The 15,575-nt window shown below is 36.2% G+C and overlaps 2 protein-coding genes across 2 annotated transcripts in view; both read right to left on the bottom strand.

Moving 5' to 3' along the window:
• The window catches only part of LOC127805741 (uncharacterized), a 51,043-nt gene extending 48,499 nt beyond the window's left edge, over nucleotides 1-2,544 (bottom strand). The window contains exons 1-4 of the mRNA XM_052342499.1: nucleotides 2,359-2,544; nucleotides 2,134-2,264; nucleotides 1,960-2,028; nucleotides 389-460 (exon numbers count right to left, since the gene is read on the bottom strand). Coding sequence (XP_052198459.1) covers nucleotides 389-460; nucleotides 1,960-2,028; nucleotides 2,134-2,264; nucleotides 2,359-2,418 — 332 coding nt within the window. The 5' untranslated portion in view covers nucleotides 2,419-2,544. The remainder of the gene's footprint in view (nucleotides 1-388; nucleotides 461-1,959; nucleotides 2,029-2,133; nucleotides 2,265-2,358) is intronic.
• Nucleotides 2,545-9,484: 6,940 nt separating this feature from the next.
• Nucleotides 9,485-11,941, bottom strand: LOC127806515 (serine/threonine-protein kinase D6PKL2-like). The gene is made up of 2 exons (XM_052343865.1): nucleotides 11,253-11,941; nucleotides 9,485-10,330 (listed from the first exon to the last, which is right to left on the bottom strand). Exons 1-2 carry the CDS (start codon nucleotides 11,735-11,737, stop codon nucleotides 9,577-9,579), a joined length of 1,239 nt encoding a protein of 412 aa, XP_052199825.1. The 5' UTR covers nucleotides 11,738-11,941; the 3' UTR covers nucleotides 9,485-9,576.
• Between the last annotated feature and the right edge of the window lie 3,634 nt (nucleotides 11,942-15,575).

Here is a 15,575-nt window from a genome sequence, read left to right on the forward strand (position 1 = left end):
ATTTTTCGACAGCCATTTAGGGGTTATTTAGGTACAAGATTAAGATTCATTTTAACCTGTTTTCCTTACCCTTTCTTTGCCAATTAGGGACCCAATAAAAACCCCTGACTGAGCTCTCTAGGACTCCATTTTCTCTCTTTTTTTTTTCTTCCAAGTGTGCAAATTTACATTCATAGTTTAGCACCCAAAAATTCCTAAAATATAAGATGTCTTTGAACAATTCTATAATAAATCTGTAGGAAAACTAAATAAGGACCACCATATGTTCAGAACTATGTTCATAAAACAAATTAGGGATTAAAAAAATTAACTGGCATGCTGCATGCATAATAGAAATTGAAAGAGTGCAGAAAGGACATGGGGTCATTTTGGGAAAAAGCCTTCTTACCTGTCTTTATTCCTACTGTCAATAGCTTCACAAAGATTACTGCATGCAGTTGTCACCTGACATGCACCAATGCTGAAACACCAAATTAAACAACATGCACAATCAGCATAATGGTAAGTCAATAAGAAAAAGGAAAGGGACGCATCTTATTGAGAACCATCATATATGGAATAGCAAATGGTTCAATAGTAATAAACAAAAGTGTGCATTTATCCATATTATGTAATTGCAATATCCTTAATGACCAGTTTGACGACATACATCAAAAGGCAAACCTAGGAACTTCAGAACTGCGAGGCAGCCAGGTGTATACGCAATCAAAAGTACAATAAAAATATCATACTTTCTTGACATTGAAGAGGTCTTCATTTATATTTTTATTAAAAAATAAAGTTGATATAAATGTGTAACATCAAAAATAATCAAAGAAATACGAAAAATTGAAAGAAAGAAAAAAGAAAGAAGTAAAGAATTCTACACAACATTAATGGTACAAATACACAATCACATTCTAAATATTATTAATAGATCATACAACTATATTTCAAAATAATAATGCATTTGTTTAATTTATATCAGTTAAAGATATACTTTCAAAGAACTCCAAGAGTAGGGAGTAGATGGCCACCAAAAAACAAAGTAAATGAATCTGGTCAAAATGCTTTCTTCTTTTTTTTTTTTTAACTTGATATCGCAAAAGACTATAAGCTTCTGAACTGGGGGTTTGGAAGGCAGAGGTGAATTGGGTGACAACAACAACTTATCAAGCTTTATCCTACTATTGGGGAATTGGGTAGGCAGCACATAAATTCTTCTATTTTTCTTCTACATGCTGAAATTTTCTGTATGCCTGAAGAGGCCATTATCACCACAAGTTGGCCCTGAGCCCCAAACTTTGCCCCTATAGACATCCCTAAAGAAACGGAAATTTCACAATATTGTATTCCTCAAATATTTTTGCTAAAAAGTAAACACAAAAGATTCTGCGTAAAATCTGGGGGGATAAACAAACAGCAAAGGACGGGTATGCATTATGTGCCACATTACCATTTTTTTCTTATAAGAATCATTCTCCACAAGAATGAGATCCTTCCTACCCTACTTATTTCTTAACCACAGCCTGCATTTGCATAATTCCTCTAGGGGTTCATAATTGCCTTTTATTGAACTTGGAACTTAGGAGAGACTGTTGTTAATCACATACTAAAACCTCAGATGTAGAAAATGATGGTCCCTTTAAAATAACAGAATAAATTTATGTTACCACGTGACTAGGAAATTATGCATTCTCTCTATTAAATTACATAACTAACTGATTAAGGTTTATTCTTCTGCAATATCATACCACAAGTAGCTAGGGTTTCCAGAACAAGACTTGTTCTGGAAAGGAAAAAAATTGGATAACACTTTATGTAATTGAAATATAGTTACATATTTATATTCCGGCAAACTTCATGAATACATTGACTAAAAACAATTTTGTTTAATTCATTTCAAGTACTGAAATTTAGTTCTTCATTAGATGGGAGAAAGAAAGGGGATAAAAGTAAGTACAAAAACTTTGCCATTACCTCATTGCACCTCCTTTGAGTTTCATATTATACTGGAACAGCTTAACATAATCCAAAGTAGGTTGCTCCCTACAAACAAGTCAAAAGAAAAAAATGAAAAGATGTAGCAGAAACTCAAACCAAACAGAAACTAAATTTACTGATAGGCAAAATGGTATAATGGATGAGACATACAGAAGCCCGGACATGGCTCGTACGGCCGTGCGACCATCCATTAAAAAGCGAGTCACCAATTCCTCGAAAAATGTCTGGCTTGTCACGTTCTTCAGAGTGTAACAATATTGCAGCTGCCCGTTCATGAAGCCCTGATACCATACCCAATCCTCAAACATGATGTTTTCAAGCAATTCCCAAGATTGACAAAAATAAAAAACGAGATAGAGGGAGGGAGGGCCTTACTTGTTTTTCCAAGGCTTGAATTTGAGCATGGATCTGATCTTGGAGAGCTTCGGCATCCATTTTTCCTCCAGAGATGAAACCCTAACAGAGAGATGGGAATTGCCGAGAGATGGGAGTTGCATATACAAAGGCATGTAATGTACGCAAAATCATCCAATGGTGGGCACGAGTAAATGCAAATGCATACAAAGGCCTTGCGAAGCCATTAAAAATTGCGTTCATGCATTCAGCAGAAAGAGACAAGAAAATGAATGGATTCTCGAAAGTTCGTTTCATTGGGAAAAGAAGGCGCCCTTTGCTTCCTTCCCTCCTCGACTCTCTGAAGCAGCCAGACATGGCCAAAATTGAACCGAACCGGCGGTTCGAACCGGAACCGGACTGGTCGGAACCGGACCCGGAACCGGCCGAACCGGAACCGGAACCGGAACCGGACTGAACCGGCGAAATTCGGTTCGGTTCCGGTTCAAGGTTCCGGGGAACCGGAACCGGCGGTTCCGCGGAACCGGAACCGGAACCGCCGGTTCCGGTTCCGGTTCCGGTTCCACGGAACCGGAAAAAAACCCCCCCAAGCTAATTTTATTAATTTTTTTTAATTTTATAATTCTTATCTATATATACCCCTCCCTCCTCCACTCATTTTTTTTCACATTTGTAAAAATTAATTTCTTGTATTACATTTTTGTTGTAATTATTTTTTAATGAAATTAAGTCTAATTCTATTTTTTATTTTTTATTTTTCACATTTGTAAAAATTAATTACTTGTATTACATTATTACATACTTGTTTAGTTGTTTTAATTATTTTTAATGAAATTATTACTTATATTTCTTCAATTTTTAGTAGTGTTTTTTTATTAAAAATATGGTTGAGAATATTTATATTTACAATTACATTTAACAATTAAAAATCGAAACCAAACCGAACCGAACAACGGAACAAGGACCAAAATTGAATACAACAATATTTAAAAAAAATTAAAAAAATTCGGTTTGAACCGGAACCGGAACCGTTGACCGAACCGGCTCAAACCGTTGACCGAACCGGTCCAAACCGTTGACCGAACCGGCACGAACCGGAACCGGAACCGAACCGTCCCAAACCGCCCTTGGGCGGTTCGGTTCAGGTTCAAAGATTTCTTGAACCGGAACCGGCGGTTCATGAACCGGAACCGGCGGTTCATGAACCGTGGCCATGTAAGCAGCGAACGTCCTTTTCATAGTCTGCCGTTAAGAGTTTGAAGTGGAATAAAAATTTTGAAATTACACCTATGCCCCCATCAACTTTCATTAATCTTACCCAACACCCCTGCAAATGAAAATCATACATCATTCCCCCGAGTTTTGAAGTGGAATAAAAATTTTAAAATTACACCTACGCCCCATCAACTCTCATTAATCTTACCCAACACCCCCTGCAAATAAAAATGACACAAATGTAAATCATACATCATTCCACCCTCCCCGAGTTTTTTATTAAATTAACATTACTTTTTTTTGGTTTGTTTTTTATTAAACAAACATCTTGAGATTTTTACCTAAATAGATTGGCGGGACTTTTATTTACCTAAAATCCAACAATTTAACATCGGATTTTGAGGGGAAAATATTTTAAAAAATTAAAAATAATATTAACAGCCATTTATTAACGATAAAGAAAATATGATATATGATTATAGAATTGGAAGAAGGTGTGTATAATGTGTTATTTTTTACAATATAGGGATGGTTGCATTTTTTTTCCAATTCTTAAAAATATCGTGCAAAAATTTACTCAAACTAAATATAAACTGAAATTATCAAACAATCTAGTAAAGTTATATTTTTTAGATGGAAATGAAAATTGAACACAAAAATACCGACGTTGTTAAACAAATCCATTAATTTAGGATAATTATGGTAACAATTTTTATATTTAATGATGTCACGATTATAATCATATAGTGATTTGATAAATATGGTAACATATTTAAAATATAGACATTGTTATTGAAAAATGTTATTTGCACTTCTTAGACTATACATTGTGCTACACAATGCAGTTAAAATAACAAAAATACCCTTCACCCAAAACTGTGAGACACGAGAGGTATTTTAGTCATTTACAGGCATATGTAATCCATAGCCCTTGATATGCAAGTAGCATGATCCCATTGTTATTTGTGCCAACTCAACCCAATCTAATCACTACGACTGCCTTGGCGTCAACATACTTTTATATGATCACTTATTTGTTACTCCTAATAATATTATTGGTATCACAATCAATAATATTGTTCTTATAAGCTATATAAATATATTTTTTTTTATATACTAATAAGAAGTAAAAGATGCATAATAAATTTAAATTGTCATTATTTTTCAATCTCACATGTGGCATACTTAAATACTGACCACAACAATCTAAATAAGAGATACATAATAGGTCACAAAATCAAGCATAGCATCAATTGTTTCATCTCAATGTTATGGGCTGAAGTCTTTCCCACATTCTCCTCTTTGGAGTCCAACAATATCTTCTTCAGCAACAAAAGAGGTGGTGGTAATACTAACAAGTGAAAATATGGGTACTTTTGAAGCTTGATTGAAAATAGCAATGGAACTTGCAATGGACCTGCAAGATAAAAGATAAAATCTTAAGGCTCAATTTACTCCATAATTGGAATTCAAAAAATTATCATAGGTCACAAAACTTGAAGGCTGAAAAATTAATCTGACTGATAAACATTGACAAAAAATACATGAAGCATCATACTGAAGAAACAAATAGCCATAATATGAAACTACTATAGATCAAATAAAATGTTTTTGTCATTTGAAAAAATACGTGATCCGAAGGACAAGCCGAGTCGGACTACTACTGCGAGGCCCAGGCCTTGTAGGGTCGAACAGGTGAACCCAAATTACATAACAATTAAATTAAATAAATGCAGTACTTATAGTAAAAAAAAAAACAATGCACTACCAGTCACCATGGCCAGTGGTTTTCGGCGATTAGAAGCAACCACCCGACACCCTTATCTCAATCGACCAACATACCAAAAAACTAACAAGATCCAACAGCTAAATCTCCAGCTAATTCTTATTTATTTTTTATTTTGTGAGTTTACTTTATGCATATATTAGGGGGGTTATGTGCTACCAAGCATGCATATATCTATCAATTTATTCAATACAAATTAAAATAAATAAATAAATAAGAATTACAAATGAAAAAAAGAAATTGAAAGCTACTTTCTTATTTCTACCTTAAGAGTTCATCTATATCAAATCGAAATTAAAATTAATAACTCACAAAATAAACTGGAATTATTAATTGTAATATTTTATATATAAAATAAAACAATATGCATGTCTTTATAATATTTTTTTATAAAGTTCCTTTTAAAGTTTTTTTTGGGGGGCCTAAAAATAGCATATATAAGAAGTTGATTAAATGGTTGGTAAAGTCATATGGTTTTGAAGTGTCATCTCATGGGCTCCAATTAGGGATTGCAATTGTAATCGAAATCATAGAAAATCGAATCGAAACTAAACTGGTCAACGTGATTAAAAATCGTTTGACTGGATAATGGTTTGGTTTAGAAAAAAATCGAATACTGTTTCAATAAGTACAATTTGGTTATGGTTTTTACTAAATCTAAATCAAAACTCGAACTAAATATGTGGATAACCGAACCAAACCGAACTGAATATACATATATATAATATATATATTTATTTATTTAATATATTATATATACACATAATATATATATTGACTAATGCATTTTTTACAAGTATTTTAACTAATGCATTACAAATATATAAAATACTTAACATTTATAAAGTAATTAACAAATAAAAATAAAACTTAATATTAAATTATTTTATTTTTATCAATCAAATAATTATATCTAAGAAGTTTGAAGTTAATTTGTAACTTTATGCAAGAAGAAGGTAACTTTATTAGAGTTTGTCTTTATTTGTTGTGGAGTTATCAAAAATTTGTATGAATGTTATTTGCAAGAGTTTGTCTTTGTTTGTTGGTATGGATCAAACTAAAAAAATCATGCTTAAAATCGAAATCGAATGGTTTGGTTATAGTTTTTAATATTTAAAACCAATGGGTAATGGTTTGGTTTTTAATTTTATTAGTTTAAGTTTAGTTTGATTATGGTTTTGACAAAAATCAAAACTAAACCAAACCATTGACAACCCTAGTGACTAGTGGTGCTAATGCTGCTACTAGTTATACCACTCACACAGTCTTTTTGTTTTTCATTCCTTTTAAATTAAATTGTAGTTTTTATATAATACATGAGTTTAGAGATTAAAGAATTAATAATATTATTTTAAATATTTTTTAATAAGAAATTATTTTTATTTTTGAAACGCCTCTTAATAAAAGTAAGTTTTTTTTTTTAATATCTCATATTATTAAAAAATTATTTTCAAAATTTCAAAGAGAACGTGTTTTTTAATTTTCTGTTTTTGGAAATAATTTTTTTAAATGACAAAAAAAACACGTTTTCAATTTTTTAAAAATAGACTATCAAAATAGAAAATTGAAAATGAATTCAAAAATCAAAACTAAAAATTGAAAAATAAAGAGAACGCAGCCTAAAATAACAAACAAAAAATTAAAAGAGCAATGAATATATTTGGATTCACCACAACAAATGCATCTCGAGTCTAGATTTAGGTTTAAGACGTTCTTTTTGAACTTAGATTTAGGTTTAAAAATGAAATAGATTTAGGTTTGAACATGAAAGTGAGAGAAAGAAAAATGAGAAAATAAAAAAAATTAAATATAAGGGTAGGAGATTGTTATGTTATTTGCGTTAGACAAATTTTATGTTATCCAACGCAAGTTGTAGGGACTCTCTTCTCAATTTGTCTATGTTGGACAAATCTTATATTGCCAAAATTCAACTTTTCTTTTTCCAAAAATTGGAAAATGGCAAAGACGTGAAGGTGGCCAAATTTACAAATATAACCTTCAAATTAACGAAGGTAAAGTACATCTATATTAAAGTAGGTGCACAAAATCGCAATTAGCTTTGGAGATCAATTGAAGACTTAGGAATTAGTTAATTGCTTGACAAGCAACTTACTCTTTGAAGTGTTCAACCCTAATATGTGAACACAAGGGCGAGCAAGTACAATCCATTAGTGAAGCAAAGCAATTATGCAATATAAACAAGGAAAATGATCAAGCAAAGTGGTGGCAAAGTAATGACCAAGTGTCTGCTTGATCGTAAAGGCCACTCGACATTTCACCCTCAAGAGTTTTTTCTATAATTGACAAACTTTCTCGGGGCGTTTCTCGAATCGAATATGTTAAAAATATTCTAAGATACTGTGAAATATGCCAAAAATATGTCAAAAATATTCCATGAATATACTCGAAATATGACACTCAAGAAACTTGAGATAGCTGTCACATGTCCCCATCCTCCTCCTCTATAGATAGAAGGCCCGTCTCCTTTCTCAAGTATGCTTACTCTAATACTCGGATTCTATTTTTGTGTTCAAGCACTCGAAAACTAATTTAAGTATCGGAGGGTTAGTTCGAGAACAACCTCCCGCACCTTTCACCATTTGTTCGTTTTGACAAGCCTCTCGGTCATCAAAGGTCTCTTGTTCCCTAGCAAATAACTACACATCAGTAAGCCATCATTTCTCCAAGCCACCTAATTATTTTGATCATTCACCACAAAGTCTTCTGATCATAATTACACAAGACTATCAAGATCATCTTTCCCACATTACAAATTCATTGTTGTATTTTAACAACAACAAAAAAAATGTACATATGTATGTATGTATATGTAAGTTCTTCAATTTATCTATATGTACATGAAAGGAATGTGTATATATCATGTGTATATTTATGTTTGTTAATGTACATATGCATATTGGCTTGAAGATATATATGTTGAGTCATGCTATTTGTACAGAAAATGTGTTACAAAAACACTTACAGGATAATTAAAATATCTATTTTGCCCTTGTAATAAATGACCCAAATTCCCAATACCATATTTCTTTCCCTTTGTCTTTCTCTCGCTCTTCCTCTCACACCGTCAGCCCCAGCAGCAAGCGGCGGCAGCGGCGAGGCAAGGCAAGGCGGGCGAGGCAACGTGATGAGGCAATAGAGGCGATGAGGCAAGGCGGGCGAGGCAACGTGATGAGGCGAGGCGGCAGAGGCGACGGGGCGAGGTGAGGTAAGGCGGTGGCAGCGAGGCGAGGCGCCAGCAAAAGCAGGCAGAGGCGAAGAACGTCAGCAGGTGAGGTTGCAGCGGTGAGGGAATGAGGGAGAGAGGGAGAAGGGGATGAACAAAATATATCGCGAAATATCGTGATATTTTGATGTCAAAATATCGTGATATATCATCCCTGTAAGCATTCTGTAAGGATGCTTTTGTACAAATAGCATTTTCCATATATGTTTATATGTGTGTGTATATATATACATATATGTATATGTATGCATGTATATTGGGTTGAGATGACATATAATTACTGCGTGGTGAAATTTTTTTCTCGCAAGTTTCGATATGGTTTGATTAACAAGGCACGTACATAACCATGATTTTCTCCCGTGGTGGGTGCAAACAATTTTGAACACTTTTAAGTCCTACTACTATCACATTGTCAGTGATCGATGTTAGGATTATGAGAAATTTTTTTCAAGTGCGAACCCTTGGGCAATTCTACTTCCAAATGAAACACAATTTGGCTAATATTGCATTGTTTGTATATCTTCCTAATATTTTTTTTTAATTTTAATTTAAGAAATATTTTTTTGACTTCTCTTCTACATTCCTGGATTTAAAATAAATTTCAACTAGTATTTTGACACTTTGAAATGATAGAAAGGCTCATTGTTATTCCCAATGCATAAGTCAAGTGATTGTGTCACGATAAGTTGAAATTCGCATCATTAGATCATGGATTCGATTCATTATCTTGTACAATGAGATAAAAATCTCTAACTACGCTTTATCTCATATATCAAAATCAAAAGCACGAATGACAGAGAGACAGCACAAGGACAGTAATTTCAAGACGCACACTGCTTATAAATAAATAAATAATAATAATTACATAAAAAAATTTCTAAATAAATAATAAATTACACATATGAATAATAATAATTTTCTAATTATCAATTATTTGCCCCAAGTGTCTTTTAGTAACAAATTACACAAAAAATTAGCAAGGGTGGTTTTGAAACTAGTAATACTCGACCGAAGCAGCATCAATGTCAAAGTCGGCAGCGCCAGGAAGGAAAGGTGGAGCTGTACATCGCAGCAGCGCCCAATTCACGCCAGCAAAGAATGGATGGCGTTTGATGGCGGTGGCTCCAGTGGCGGATCCTAGCCGCTTCGTCGGATCCTTCGCCATCAGCTGCGTCATCAAATCCTTCGCCGGCGTCGTGACCGCCGGCTCTTTTGGGAACTCCAGCGCCCTAGCCACAATGTTAGCTAGGGTTAGGTCGTGATCCCCGCCCTTAAATGGCGTCACACCGTACCACAGCTCAAACATAAATACCCCTAACGTCCACCAGTCCACTGCATTGCCGTGCCCTTCCCCCGCCACAATCTCTGGTGCCAAGTACTCATGCGTCCCGACAAAAGACATGGATCGAGCTTCCACCGGCTCCGCCACGATCTCCACCATCGCACCGCCAGAGCAGAGTCTGTCCCGGCGACGCCTCCGATGCTTGCTCCTCGGATACTGAAAGCATGACACGGCCGGCACAATGCAATTAGGCAAAATGCAAGAGGAATTGGCGAATGCTGCATGGAGGTTGTAGCCAGTGGATGTGGTTGATGCAAAGGTGTGGCATCTGAGGGAGAGATCGAAATCGGTGAGCATGATATGGCCGTCAGATCGGATGAGAACGTTCTCGGGCTTTAAATCACGGTACACAATGCCCATCATATGGAGATACTCAAGCGCGGCCACCACTTCTGATGCGTAGAACCTGCAACCACCAACACCATGTCATATCATGTATCATGCGCTCTAATGTCAAGAGGCATTCAATAACCAGAATTTTATTATTCTAAAACTTATATTAATTTATCCTCTTGTGTTAAAGCTATGTATAATTAATTTATAATCTAATTAAAATTTAAATTCATAACTTTTTTTCATTTAACATAAAATCAATTATATCATTACACCCAAATTAATCTTTATTGACTAAAAAACCTAAACATGTATATATATGTGATCATGCTTGAAATTAAAGTTATAATCCGAATAACTTAGCTCATTAGAATTTTGACGAACTCGAGCTCGACTCAAGTTCAAAAATATATTCAAATTTGAGCTTGTTAAGAATTGACCGAGCTCGACTTATTAGAACATTATTTATTATGTTAAATAAACTTTTAACATGATAAATAAGCGTTTAACATGATAAACAAACTTTTGACAAATTGAGTTTGAATTTATTAGATTTTTTTTTAAAAAAAATTAAAGTTATTAAAACTTATTTTTACATAAAAAAACATAACAAATATAATTATAAATTCTCAAAACAAATACAATAACATTATTTAAGCAAATATAAGTAGGCTGTTTGTGAGTTTGCTCACATACCTGTTCACAAACTTGTTTGTGAGCATTTTGCAACCCGAATTGAATTTAGTTTTAGTTGCTAAAACTCATCTTGTTTATGAATCAAGCTCTAAGTTGAAGTTCAAAGCTCAACTCATTTATAATACACACAAACAAACTCTTATTAACGAGCTCTTATTGAATTGGAGGTGGAGCCGCTCCTAAGCTGCTCGACTCATTTACAAGTCTACTTGAAATCCAATGATGAAGCTGTCAAATATTGTGTTGCATCGCACTCATGGCGTGTATATATGCATATTATTGAACTATTTATATATTACCGGACGGCGGCTTCGTCGAATCTTTTGAGGGGCTGGCGTTGCCGGAGAACATGGAGGTCGCCGCCGGGGCAGAACTCCGTGAGCAAGCAAGACCACCGGGGAGAGTCGACGGTGGCATAGAGAGTGGGCAAAAATGGATGGTCCAACAATTCCAGTATTTCCCTCTCTACCCCCGCTCTCCCTTCCTTATTCCTGCTCGCCAGTTCTTCTTTGTCCATCACTTTGGCCGCAAACAGGCACCCGCTGGCGCACTTCAGCTCCGCTAGGTAGACGCTGCCAATATCACCGCTTCCCAGCCGCCGGAGGAACCGGAAGTCACCGATGGCGAAGGCGGCCGCCAGGGACTGGTCGTGGCCGCGGCGGATGGCGTCCCAACGTGGGTCGCCGGAAGGTGCAGTATGGGGCTTCAAGTCGGTGCCGGTGCTGGACGACTCGAAGCTAAGGGCGTCGACGTCGTCAGAAAGTTCGTCCACACACTGTTGCATGGTTGAAACAATATTACAGTAATAAATAAAAGATAACACTGATGAATTGGCGGGCACGGGAGAGAGCGAGAGACTAGTGTTTGTATGGGGGAGGATGGGAGGAAATATAAGGAAGAAATAAAAGGGATTTTGATGGGTATGGCCGGCAAAACGGGGGGTGGGGTAAGGGTCATGATGCCTTAGCCGGCGGATGGGTCCATTAATGGCCGGAATTTGCTTGATGGCATAATGACTGGATTTTTCTGCCTTATTTTGAATGTTCAACCTTGGCCTTTGTGGGGGTGGGGGGGTTGTTTCTTTCATCATTCGTCATTCATCATCATCATGCTTGCTTGGAAATTGGAATGGAAGTCCCAAATAAAAAAATTCTTTCGAATATTCGAATTATTATATCACAGAATGGTTGTTAAATTTTTCTTCAAATCTTCATGCAGATAATATATGTGCTTAAATATTGTGTGTTCCCAAGGTATGTTAAATTTGTTTTATTGCTTCTTTTAGTAATTAGCTTTCATATTATTATTATATTCCTAAAAATATAATGTTAAATCTTTTACATTTAAACTTTTAGTTCTGTATCAATTCTACTACAACACCATTACAATTTGCATAATTAGTTATTCTCTTTTGATTAAGTTTGTAAAAATAATAATAATAATTAATAATTAATACGTCAGGCGAATCCAATCTACAATGATATTGATCGATGTTGAGAGGGTATAGTTGGCATGATGAGTAGTTGACTACTTCCCTAAACCCATTGTCCTAATTCATAACCAAAGAGAAGAGGGAACAGTAATGTCCTGATTTGATGATTAAGCCATAATTAGACATTCCAAGAATGATTAGTCAAACTCAAAACCACCACCTCCTCCTCCTAGTAGTTAATAATAGCTGCTAAAACTGGCATCACCCAATCATCTCATCTCATATCTTCTTGACCCATTCCAAGCCATCAACTGTTGGACTAATAATTTAAGGACCTTAATTTCAACATCATGTCTCTGTTACTGTTAGGATTTGAAACAAAAAGAAAGGGACACGGACGGGACGGGGGGAAGTTCTAATATGAAAGTAACGGCCGCAAAAGTGCAGCCCCTTTACAACAAAACGGTTACTTTTCTAAGTGTCATACTTTCTTCACCCAATCTTTCTTACTCCTAATTACTTTCTTTTGTCTTTTAACCGTTGCTATTTTTTTTTTTTTTTTTATGTGGAATCAAGGCCGGACCTTCCATGAGGCAACTGCCTCGGAGCCCATGAAAATTCAACAATTTAGGGGCCCATAAATTGAAAATGGCTCACATAAATTTCACAACTAGAGCCTATGGAAATTTCACAACTTAGGCCCCATGTTTTTTCCGCCCGCCCACCCTCTTCTCGCGACCCTTCTCCCTCTCTCTCTTTCGCTCGCTACCCTAACCCTACCTCTTTGGCTCCGTCGCGCGGCTCGCGCCTCGCCCTGGCCCCCCTTCTCGCGATCCTTCTCCTTCTCTCTCTTTTACTCGTTACCTTAGCCTTACTTCTTTGGCTCCGTCGCGCCTCGCCTTCGCCCTCGCTCTCGCTTCTTGCTGCTGCTCTGTCATCGGTAACTCGCTGCCTCTCTCTCTTCTTGCTGCTCCTCGCCCTTTGCCCTCGCCCTCGCTTTCTCGCCTCTCGTTGCTCAATCGGTGATGACTCGTCCTCAGCAACTTGCCTCGCCCTCGTTGCTGGTGGCTCGCTGCTCAGGCGCTCACCCAACAAGCATCACCTCTCGCTGCTCTGCTCGGTCGCTGGCTCGCCATCGGCCTCCGTCGCTCACCCTTGTGGGTTGTGGCTGGTGGCTCGCTACCTCTTGATTGCCGATTGGGTCATCAAATTAGATCTGATTCTCAGATGCTCTAATTCCAGATCTGCTTCAACTTTTAGCGGTTAGTTGCTTCTTTATTTTGTTAGTTGCTTCTTCATTTCGTTTCATTTATGGTAGTATCATTCGTTTCGTTTCGTTTATGGTAATTTTTAATTGGTAATTTAAAAAAAATTAATTTTATTCTTATGGTATAAATATTTATTTATTTTTTTATATTTTATTATACAATTCGGGACCCATTTTTACGTCTCGCCTCGGGGCCCCAAAAACTCAGGTCCGACACTATGTGGAATGTAATATTAATGCCGAGTCGGTACACTGATTTCAAGGCATCCAACCTTCAAAAGCAAACCAAGGACATTTTGGATATTTCCTTATTGGATTTCATGTTTGATGATTCATGATGAAGTTGAATAAGAAATAATAATTATTTTTTGAAATAGACATATTAAGAGAATGGAATGGGAAAGGACTAAAATACCACTATCCATCCTCTCTTGAAGTTCTATATTTTCTCTCCCAATCCAAGGGAAAATATAAAAGGAAAACTTACTTCACAAAATAATATAATGCCCATTTGTTGTTTAATATCTTATTCCATCCATTTTCATTATTTTTCATCCCCCTGTACTCCTAAATGACCCAAAACATATCTTACACCTCATTTTACTCATTCTCGTTCCATTCCCATACTTTTTCGCCCACCTTTCTTTTTCTTTTTGTCTTCTTTTATCTCTGGGCCACAAACCTCGCTCATTGCATCCACCTACTAGAATGTGTCAACCTATAAGAATCTAACATATTAATGTACTAGTAAAATTGAGTCAACATCTTAGTTGTCACATGAATGAAGAATATGTAGATCTTTTATTCATAGAAAACTGAAAGCTGTAGTATGAAGTATGCCTTCAATTCAAGAGTAGATCAAGTCCTTAAAGGTGTATGAAGCCAATGGGTAATGCAATGGCGTGCGTGTGTCACCATTTGGAGAAGCCTTGACCAAACTTGGTGCTCACCTTCCCCTCCCCCCCCGGCTTATGCCCATCTTTCCTTTCTTTTTTGACACCAGCTCACAGTACTTGCATACAAAACTATAGAAAGGAAAGGAGCAAACCTCCTCCCCCTCGGCATGAGCCTAACAGCACCTACCCACTCTCGAGGATCAGAACAAAAACCCTAGTTGGGTCTACTACAGTCCAATGTCATACAGTATCCTCCCATAGGGGAGATGGAACTAATGAAACTACTACAAGCGTAAAATAACTTTTATACAGAAACCACAATAGAAAAAGGATTCCGAAAAAGTTGATCTATAACTCAAACTTCAAGCCTACTAGATTCTAACAAACTAAAGAATCCTTGCGTAGAGTTCTAGCTCATGGAACTACCACAACATTTTTATTGGGTAACTACAATGAAAATAGGATTCCAAAATGATTGACCTATAATTAAAGTTTAGTTGACGTTTAAATCCAGTGGAGAGGATCCTCCATGGAGCTATTGCAACATATTGTCGTAACTCCACTGTGTTGGGTTAACTATACATGTTCTAACAGAGGCAAATCAGGGGGGGGGCTGGAGCCGGACGAAAGAGAGAAACACAGCCAGTGACTGATGACGACAGCAACGGCGAGGACTGACTGTCGGCGGCAGCAGCAGCAGCGCTGTTGCATGAGATTAGGGTTAGAGTTTTGTTATGTTTTTAAGATTAGGGTGGTCCTTTTAAGGAAAGGTTATACACCAGATATAAGAATGGAAATATACAAAAAATACACACATATCAACACAAATATCCTTGTACCTAGAGTTTTACCATTCTTATCATCTTTACAGGTAATCTTCAAATTGTTCACTGACGAGAGCTAGAGGTGGGATTAGTTAAGATAAGAGTGAACACACTGGAAAGCCAGAGAGGATAAGCACTACAGTCAAACACAATTTTCACAAGTCAGGTTCACCAGCTACTACTGACAAATAAATGGAACCAAT

Source organism: Diospyros lotus, chromosome 7, assembly GCF_014633365.1.
Source record: "Diospyros lotus cultivar Yz01 chromosome 7, ASM1463336v1, whole genome shotgun sequence".
In the NCBI taxonomy this organism is placed as follows: Eukaryota; Viridiplantae; Streptophyta; class Magnoliopsida; order Ericales; family Ebenaceae; genus Diospyros; species Diospyros lotus.